General features: G+C 42.4%; 1 protein-coding gene across 8 annotated transcripts in view; it reads right to left on the bottom strand.

Annotated features, from left to right (window-relative positions):
• Positions 1–6096: 6096 nt before the first annotated feature.
• CTNND1 (catenin delta 1) overlaps positions 6097–10332 on the bottom strand; it is a 47993-nt gene continuing 43757 nt past the window's right edge. For 4 of the 8 annotated variants that reach the window (XM_030331238.1, XM_030331241.1, XM_030331239.1 and 1 more), the window contains 3 exons: positions 9804–9907; positions 9319–9390; positions 6097–9032 (listed from right to left, as the gene is read on the bottom strand). In XM_030331238.1, the coding sequence (XP_030187098.1) occupies positions 9021–9032; positions 9319–9390; positions 9804–9907 (188 nt within the window). In that variant the 3' untranslated portion in view covers positions 6097–9020. The remainder of the gene's footprint in view (positions 9033–9318; positions 9391–9803; positions 9908–10332) is intronic. The other 4 variants (XM_030331242.2, XM_032594889.1, XM_030331240.1 and 1 more) reach the window with 3 other exon arrangements.

Genomic DNA, 10332 nt, shown 5'->3' with positions numbered 1-10332 from the left:
CTCCCATGTTACAGATGATGAAAGCCACCAAAAAGCTTAAGAAATTTGCCCAAGGTTGGGGCACCTGGGTGGCTCAGTCGGTTGAGCGTCCGACTTTGGCTCAGGTCATGATCTCACAGTTCATGGGTTCGAGCCCCACAACAGGCTGTGCTGACCGCTTGCTCAGAGCCTGGAGCCTGCTTCAGATTGTGTCTCCTTCCCTCTCTGCCCCTCCCCCGCTCATGCTTTGTCTCACTCTGTTTCTCAAAAATAAATAAATGTAAAAAAAAAAATCTTTTTTTTTTTTTTTTTAAAGAAATTTGCCCAAGGGGCGCCTGGGTGGCGCAGTCGGTTAAGCGTCCGACTTCAGCCAGGTCACGATCTCGTGGTCCGGGAGTTCGAGCCCCGCGTCAGGCTCTGGGCTGATGGCTCAGAGCCTGGAGCCTGTTTCCGATTCTGTGTCTCCCTCTCTCTCTGCCCCTCCCCCGTTCATGCTCTGTCTCTCTCTGTCCCAAAAATAAATAAACGTTGAAAAAAAAAAAAATTAAAAAAAAAAAAAAAAAAAAAAAGAAATTTGCCCAAGGTCTCACAGCTAAGTAGCAGAATAAGGACTTGAACTCAGGCGGTCTGCTTCCAGAGCCTCAGTTTAGTGCTAAGTTCTTTTATGTGTATTATCATTCTGAATCATCTCAAAAACTTATGAGCTAGGTTTCAGAGGCATTAACACCAACAAAGAGAAAATAAATAACGGATTAAAGAAAGAGGCACTTGAGTAAGACATTAGCACATCTTGGTCTCATATAAAATCGATGCAACCCATTGCAGATGCACATGCTTTAAGTGGCTCGTAAAAGAGAAAGAAGTGTATATTACAGGGCGCCTGGGTGGCTCAGTCAGTTAAGCACCTGACTTAGGCTCAGATCACCATCTCACAGTTCACAAGTTTGAGCCCCGCATTGAGTCCCTCTGCTGTCGGCATGGAGCCTGCTTTGGATCCTCTGTACCCTTCTATCTCTGCCCCTCCCCTGCTTGTGCTATTTCTCAAAAATAAAATGAACATTAAAAAAAATGTATATTACAAATGTGTGTCACAGAGATGTATCAAAGATGTATCAACAATCAAAAATTTGAACCAACCCCTGAGCCCTCAGCCCCTCTTAGAACCCAGGAAAGGACTGGAGACCCATAGATGAGCTGGAAGTGCCCAGTGCTCCCCCTTGATCTCTTCTATGCTAGAATCAGTAGTGCTCCGCAAAAGGAACATCTCCCTCACGTCAAAGAGACAGCCCAGCCCCACTCTGAGTCAAGCCCTATTAGGATATGGTGAGGATTCAGGCAAATAAGACTTTGAACACAGGGATCAGCGACTAAGTCAACAAAATATGAAAATAGTGTCTTGACCTTCTAAGTCAGCCCAACTCACGTACCAGCCAGCAATTTTCATTTAAATTTAACTTCCCTTTAATGGAAATTGCTTGAATCTGTTCTTTTCCCCTTCTTACATTTCACTCACTGCTCTTTCCCTGCACACATCTACTTTGTTGGCCACATAGTATGCCCCAGTGTTGTGAAATACAGGTAGGCTCTTCACCTCCTAGAAACGGTTTGGAACTTATATGCGCCATCTGTTCTTTAGTTATTTAGCTAATATGCATAGCTTCACACAAGTCTTAAGTTAGTATCTTTCCTCTTGAATGTAAGCACATGAAACTAATGCTGTAATCACCCCCAACTGATGTGCTATTGTCATCTAGTATTTTGATTTGTCCATATCTCCCTCTCAGAAATTACATACTGCTCTAAGTTAATGTTTTCTTACTTTTACCAATATGTACAAATCTTTGTTCAGTGTTCTTTCTTGAATCTGACTTGCCATTTGAGATCATTTTCCTTCTGCCTCAAGAACATCCTATAGATTTTTACCTCTCCTGAGTGGTAATCTCGGCCTTTGTCCAAAAACGGTCTTAGTTAGTCCTAATAAGGTGCACTAGAGGTGCCTGGGTGGCTCAGTTGGTTAAGCAGCTGACTTCAGCTCCGGTAATGATCTCATGGCTCATGGGCTGGAGCCCTGCATTGGGCTCCATGTTAACAGTGTGGATCCTGCTTGGGATTCTCTATCTCCTCTCTCAAAATTAATAAACTTAAAAAATTTTTAATGTGCACTAAGTGCCAATTTCCATATAACAGTCCTTTTCTTTTCACCAGGATGAATGGTAAGATTCCAGTGTTCTGGCTTTCATTGCTGATGCTGAGAAGTTAGCCATCCAGCTGTTTTCTGCATGTAGTTTGGGTTTTCTATCTAACTGTTCAAGATTTTCAGTTTCCTGCATTTCGCTTTGTCTCTAGAAATGAGTTCCTTTTCAACTTGCTTGGAATTCATTGGGATTCCTAAATCCAAGGTCTGGTGACTTTCACCAAATCTGAAAATTTATCAGCCATCCTCTCTTTGGATAGTGTCTCTTGCTTCGTATTATTTCCTCCTGGAGCTTCAGATAACGTGCATCAAATCTCCTCTTGTCCGAATCTCACCATCTTCGCTATTTTCCATTCTTCCTTCTTCTCTTCTTCTGTGGAATTCATTCTGAATAATTTGTTGAGAACTATATTCCATTTCAGTAGTACCCTTCAACTTTTCCAACCTATTTAATCTGAGTTTTTATTGCAAATTTGTATTTTTCCTAATTGAAAATGTTTTTTTTCAAATCTGGATGTTTTATTGTCAAACTTATTTTAATGATCAAAACGTTATTTCATTACAATCTGTGGGTCAATGCCAACATCTTTAGTATTTAAGGATCCGCTTCCGTGTCTTTTTTGTCCCCCTCTTCACTCATGGTGCCTTATTTGTGTATCGTAATTTTTGAGCAGGACTGCTCATTTGCCTGAGGAGTTTCTCAATGGGGACTGAAGCATTTCAGGGACTTCATTTGCTTCTGGAAATCACCTGGAGGCATGAGCAACTAGATACCACTTTAATGGTACAATTTTGGGGGACCACACAGGTAGTGCAAAAATTTGTTGGACTAAAAACCCACAGAGGGCCATCTTGTGGTTACAACTCCTCAGAGAAGATACTGGACTTATTTTTCCTTCCATTGAGCACCGTGATGGGGACAAAGAAGCTCCTTGCTGCCCCTTCTATACAGTTTCTTGTTCACCTTGACACTGGGGGTACTCCAGCTTTACCTGGAGTCACCTGCAAAATTCCTTATTTCCTGTTTCCCATACCCTGTATGGTCACTAAAATAGATGCTTCAAGTCTGCTGAGTTTGGTAAAAACTCTGGGTAAAAGCTAGCTTTAGCATTTGCTTACTTCTTAGGATTCCAGTTTTCACTTCATTTTGAAGATCTGTAGATTCCTTACTTTTATGCTTGTTCATCAATGTGTTCATAAGTATTATTTATAAATACATTTACCCAGCATCTTATTTCTGCTGAAATGACATTTCAGATTATCTAATCCACCAGAATGCCAACAATAGAAGCCTTAACTAGTCCCAACTATACACACTATACTCCGCCCACTCTTGATTCTGACAAGAGCAGGTTGTAAAAAGACTCAGAGCCCAAAGTTTGCAAAAGACCAGTGCTAACCTTGCCTTAAACGCAGAGGAAAAAAGGCCTGAAGTGAAGACAAGAGCAGAGTAAGTGCCTAGCACAACTTCACCACATAACCCACATTTTCTTTTCCTCAGGCACAATCACCTTAGGCCATTCAGACTGTGCCCCCATTAGCACTAGAGATATCTGAGGAAAGACAGCAAGATAGTATTCCCTTCTGCACCTACACTGGAAGTGGGAGAACCTGTCCTTTTCAACAATAGAAATGTATATGGAGAGGAATGTAGCACTTTTTCCTCAGCTAAAAATAAAACACCTTGCTTACAATAATGCTTATGGCTCTTACAATTATACAAACAAGCATAAGTCTCTTGACTCAATCCACTTGTGAAAGCTGGTCCTGGTTATTTCATACCACCATAAAGAGGAGAAAAACAGTCAGGTTATGATAATGCAGACAGACCAAAATGATGATTTTCATGCTTTCCCTACCTCACTTCCTCCAGCTTTCTCTGCATCCATGTTTGCCCCTAAATTCTGGATCAGCTGAAGAAGTAATGCTTTAAGGGACACTGTCAGACAACATGAAAGTCAGGAGGTCACAGGGTATGAGAAAAAGAAATTCCCTCCTACAATGTCTTTTCTTAACTTTTTTTGTGTTTTCTTGAGGTAGGCTGTCTCTCAGGAGTAATTTAAGCTTCTAAACACACCCACCTGGCTTTGGTCAATAGGGTCACTATCTCCCCAGTCAAGGTACCCTTGTAGCCAGAAGTGACACATTAAAGTCAGCAACTCCAGAAATTCTCTCTGCGTTACAGGGCCCCGTATCAAGGACTAGCTTCAGCCCTCAGCAGCCTGGACCTTATCTACAGAACTTGATTTGAAGAGAAGTTTCTTGGGTGCCTGGGTGGCTCAGTCTAAGTGTCCAACCTTGGCCTCAGGTCATGATCTCACGGTTTGTGAGTTCAAGACCTGCATCGGGCTCTGTGCTGACAGCTCAGAGCCTGAAGCCTGCTTCAGATTCTGTGTCTCCGTCTCTCAAAAATATTTTAAAAAAAATTTTTTTTAAAGTTTCTTCTGCCTATACACTGGCCTATCACTATTCTCTCAAATTCAACAGTAAGCAATTCATTCCTTCCTCTATGAATTCTCCCTTACTGTGATTATCATTACACCCACCACGAAACTAGTAATAGTGCCAATGGAGTTGAAGCCAGTCATCCGAGATTCAAGTTTGAGGCCAAAACCTTAAGCAAGTCACTAGATCACGGTCTCAAGTTACAATTAACTGACCAAAGGCATCAAAATATAACCTAGGTGACTTATCAAGATTTCAGATTCCTGAGTCACTTCTATCGAATCAGTTTTTGGAAATGGAACATAGGGATCTGCATTTTTAACAAGCTTCTCAGGTAATTCTGGTGCACTTTTTCAAGTCTATAAGGCCAGGTCTAGTTGGTCTATTAAGTCTATCCATGAAAATACCAGGATGAACCTTTATTATCCTATACTTCAGATAGAAACAGACAAAATTGAAACACAAGGATCTAGAAAGGCCAGTCGGTCCTCAGTTCTTCCTGGGGGAGAGGCTTCCAGTTTGTAACAAAGCACATTAGTTCAGCAAGGAAGAACAAGTGGCCAAGTGAAGTCATAGCTTTGAGCTGTCAGAAAGTATACTCCTTATGGCCATTTCACAAACACGTTCACAAAAACAGCCTCGCTAAGACAGAAGAGTGGGGGAGCATCCACTATTACCACTTCCAGAAAACAACTCAGGCTCTAAAGGATCGAGGAGGACATGGGCAAATCTTGGCAAAATCCACAGGCTTCCTAAATTTGGTGTCAGAGACACCAAGAGGTTTCAAAAGCATTGCTTCATCAGTGCAGGGTGCTTAAGATACAGGGGCTTTACAGATCATTTTGTTGAACACCTTACTTTAGGTAGGGGCACAGGGGAGAAATGTTTTTAAAAGACCACAGATGAGGGCACCTAGCTGGCTCAGTTGGTAAGGCATGTGACTCTTGATCTCAGGGTCATGAGTTCAAGCCCCACAATTGGGGGTAGAGCTTACTCTAAAAAAACAAAACGACAGATCTTAGGACTCTCAAGGATTGTAAAGAGAAAGCGTCCATCTGTTTCATCCTTTAAACCTAACATCCACAACACCTAGCACATAGAAGATGTTCAGTAAATATTTACTTTATGAGACAAAACAAATGAACCAAGCCAGGGAGAGGGAAGTGTAAGATTTGTTTCTAGCTCAATGTCAGTGGATAATAAAGAATATAATGGAAATAAAGGCTATTCACCAGTAGCCAGGTTTTTCTATAGAGACAGAAAAGCATCTCAAGTGAAACTACCAAACCACTTTGGAAAGCAAACTTAGATAGCTTTTTGGCTCCGTGATTCATCCTGCTGGTCTAAAACTACAACTGTCAGACACAAACTAAGCTTTAAAAGGGATCAGCTACAATGCTTAGATTTCCTGGTCTCACTGGCCCAACAAAGTTTTCATACCCAAGACCTAGTTCAACAAAATTGAGACATGACCATCATCAGAAGCTATAGATTTTTAATCTAAAGATTGGGCATACAGCAAAGCATTTTACATAAATTCTCACTTTTTTTTTTTAAATTATGTAACAGGAAATAGGGGCCCCAGAAAAATAAGTCTCTTTCCATAGGTCTTAATCCTTGGCCTCTGCAGTAAAGACAATCCCTGTCAACCCAGCAAGTGTTTGTGACTCACCCACATATTACTTGGTAGGACACAAAAGCAGCTATAGGTCTGTCCCTTGTCTTCTTACTAAAGGATGACCGATAGCCTGAAAAGCAACATTCTGGCCCAGTATTCAGTACTTATACACATGAGCCTTTTAATTCTACATTTTCATATTTATGAAATGAGGGAATATTGGAGGAAGGCAATTGGAGTTGTTAGCTTCTAATATTCTACCCATAAAGTTAAATGTTCAAGAGGGCCACGTATCGCAATGGGCTTTTGTTCAACGTTAGTTTTGCCAAATGTTGCAAAACAAATCCAGTGACTAAGAAAGTCATTAATTCCTATACTTCAGTTTCCTATCTCTAAGTTAGCAATAAGCTTCCCGTGCCCCACATTTAATTTTTAAGAATCTTGAGGGGAAAAATGTTTCATATGTAATTACCAACAATGTTGCTTGGTAAGACTTAGGACTGAGCTCAAAGTAATCCGCTCCTGGTAAACCCCCTTCTGGCTGCTCTGGAGAGAAGAAGGACACTGATACACATAAGGAAATAACCGAGATGAAAAGGAAGGAAGAGATACAGCTTAAAGTGAAGAAATGACACAGACCCCCCACATACACACTTTAAAAACTTTATTTATATAAAAAACTCATTTGTTTTTAAAAGCATTAACAAGAGAGAAAGGAAAACAGAAAAGGTATGGAGCAGAAGACACGCCCCTTAGTACTGTTCGGTGGGGAGGTGGGATTTTTGGTTCTCTGGAATTGAATGTTTAGTGTTTTTATAAACAAAAAAGAAAAAAAATAGTTAAAGGTCCCCAAAAGCCCATGGCTGTTCTATTACCCACACCCCACCGAGAAAAAGAGCACCAAGAAAAGAGCAGAAGAGGACAAGAGAAACCAAGAGTGGAGCCAGGTCCAGATGGGGGCAATTTCCCCTGTGCAGTATGTTCTTAGGGTCACAGAGAGGAAAAGGCTCCTTTTTGCCAGAAAAGGAGTGGGAAGAAATGGGGGGGGGGGGGGAAATAAGGGATTTTAATGCATAGGGGAAAGGGAAGGGGAGTGGTGGGTTGTGCACTTGTCTCCTACCCCATAGCCTCAATATATAAGGGAAGGGGGAGAGAGAAGGATAAAGATTTCCAGTTGCATTGAACAGAGCTTTTAGATTAAGGGGAGGAGTAAAAGGCAAATAAGGAAAAGGGTTAAAAAAAAAATCAACCAGCATAGCAGCTGATTCCTCTAGCCCAACCCACTAATAAACACTAAACAGAAAGGAGGAGATGCTGGGGGTGGGGTGGGGCAGGGAGGGCACAGATGCGACTTCCCTCCGGCCCCTTGGGAGATGACGATAAATTCTGGGCAACTAAGGAGTAAGAGTCGCACCACTCACTCCTCCCACATTTTGAGATTCATCAGAACAGGATGTTTGCAAAACCCCAACCATATACTATTGAGCAAAGCTGAATGGCTGAAATCAGAGGTTCTACCAATTCCCAATGGAGAATCTGAGGTTCTCTAGGTCATCCCTCCTTTCTGCTAGTTAGGGCCAATAGTGGGTAAGAAAGCAACAAAATATAATTTGCAAAATCATGAAAATGAGACTGCAGAGGCAAAGAAAGGCACATGGAAGGGAAGGAGGAGATGCACCCCAGGCCAAAGGCACAAAGAAGAGGCAAATCCAGGGGCGATCCCCCACCTTTTAAGGGTAAAGGGGGCAGGAGTATGTACATCAAGTCCTTTTGTCAGCCAACCAATCCAGGGAAAAGGCAGGGGAGGACAGAGCTAGAAGGGTAAGAAAAGGAGAAAGAAGGGCAGGGGGGAAGCCAGCTTCAAAGCTTCCTGCCAGTTTCAGACTAACTGATTCATGTACATTCCTACTAGCTCCTGCTAGAGGTTCTTCTCCTCCCCAGAAGACATCTTTTTGATCCTTCTCACCCAAAAAGTCTTCCTTGACACATTCTCCTCTTTCTACAGCCTCTTGCAAATGGCCAGGCCAAGTCAGCAGACATTTCACAGGATGGAAGAGGAAGATTAAGGACAGCCTTAGTAAAGGGCAGCGGCAGCAGCTGAGGGTTGGCATGAGGCTTGGAGAAGAGATGGAGTCTGTAGGTCCACAGTGGTCCCTGGCCTGGAGATGAGACCAAGGTTTCTTAATCTCAGTTCTAGGAGACCTTCACTTACTCAAGGGCCCTTGCCAGGTGGAATGTGCCAATGTTGCCAGCCTTCTTTGATTCAAAAATAGTCATCAGGAATACGGGAAGAGCTCACACTTCCGATTCTCCAAAAAAATAAAAGTCCCTTCCCCACCAAGAAAAAAAAAATCTTGATTAAGAATCATCAGTTTATCAGAGTGTTGGACACTGCATAGACAGCATGTAACTTCCAATTCTTCCCACGGCTTCCAGTGAGGATTCCCACTCTCTCCCTCCCTCCACACAAGGCCAAGAGTTCCAGGGAGAACTGGCAAAAAGAGCTAATTTGCAGCAGTTTCTCAAGATATGCATATAACTGAGTCAGGCTTCTTGGGAGCAACTGGAGGGGATCTGGAGGGGGGAGGAGGGACAATTAAGCTTCACTGGAAGAAGGTAGGAGTTGGTAGAAAGAAGGTGGCCACTTAGGGCTATAAGGGCAGGAGGCAGCCTGGCAGTTGGCACAACAGTCCAGCGAAGAAAGGGAAAAATCATCAGTCTATTTCACCACCAAAAAATAAAAGTACATATATTATAAGCCCAGATGTAGCGCAGACAGTGGTGCTAAATCTTCTGCTGTAGGGAAAAAAGAGAGAGAAACGTTAATAGGGTTGGGAATGAGGAGAACCAAAAGACAGTTGAGCAAATCCGGAGGGAGGAAAGCAGCACGGAATGGAGAATCAGATCACCGGAGGCATGTCCCAGCCTCTGAAGAGGCAATAATCACAGAAGCAGCACCCCCAAGCGCCAAGCGGCTGAGACTAGGGTCTCTGGCCCAATTGGATCAGCTTGATTGGCAAACTGCTGGCACATAGGGACCTCCTTCCTCAAGGACGATCTTGGGGGTGGCTGGAGGACATACCATGGAGGGGTTAGACACTTGGTCCCCCTCATCATCCAACTCTTCCTCCAGAGATTCCTGCCCCTCGTCCTGCTGTGAACACATGCAATTTGTTAGTATGAGAGTAAGGAAATAGAAACCTCGTGAGTATGTGCCAAACCTAAGGAAAATCCAGAAACTGGTCAACTCAAACAAAACAAGATAATAGTAAGAAAAGGGCAAGATATTCAAGAAAAGGCAAGGACAGGAAGAGAGTAATGTATGAGAATCTATTGGCATTAGTCACATCAGCAATACATTTACGGTCTTCCTTCTCCTAACCTGACCATTGCAGAATTATGACCCAAGAAATCTCAACAGGAGTCAAAACTCCTACTTTTCCTGAAAATCCCTATCAGAAAAGGATACTGTCTTTCACTAGGTACTTTCTTCCTATTTCACAAAACATGAAGGTTTCAAAACAGAACTAGCCTTAGAAGGACAAGAGTATATAAAAGAGAATTTACCATCAGGGGTGTTCCCTTCAATGGCTCCATTTCACCTAGATCCCCGGATCGATCCAGTGTTCTGTTGTGGTCCCCTCTCTCATTCAGTGTGGAATAGTTGTTATCTAATGAAAAAAGTACAAGAAATACGATATTCCCTCTGGTGTACCATACATATTAAACAGATAAGTGTGAATTAGGCACCCCTGTTGGGAAGTAAACTTTGTCAAATGCTCCAGAAAGTCATTAAGTTCTAGTCCTTGACTTAAGGTCCCTGACTTAAAAATAATTTGAATCTAGTTGGGAAGACAATTAAATGAAACACACAGAGTATGACATATGATAATAAAGCAAAACAGAAGAGATCTGTCTATAAATGGTATTGGAATTAAGAAGAGAGCGTAGGGGTGCTGCAACAGTCAGGAAGCACCTAACAAAGGAGACAGGACTTGGTTAAGCCTCTGGGGATAAAGAAAATTTAGCAAAGCAAAGGGGAAGAAGGGCATTCCAGCAGGAAGTATGCTCTGAGAAAAATTTAAAAAGTAGAGTA

The sequence above is a fragment of the Lynx canadensis genome, chromosome D1 (genome assembly GCF_007474595.2).
Source record: "Lynx canadensis isolate LIC74 chromosome D1, mLynCan4.pri.v2, whole genome shotgun sequence".
NCBI lineage: Eukaryota > Metazoa > Chordata > Mammalia > Carnivora > Felidae > Lynx > Lynx canadensis.
This window is presented reverse-complemented; position numbering and strand designations above follow the sequence as displayed.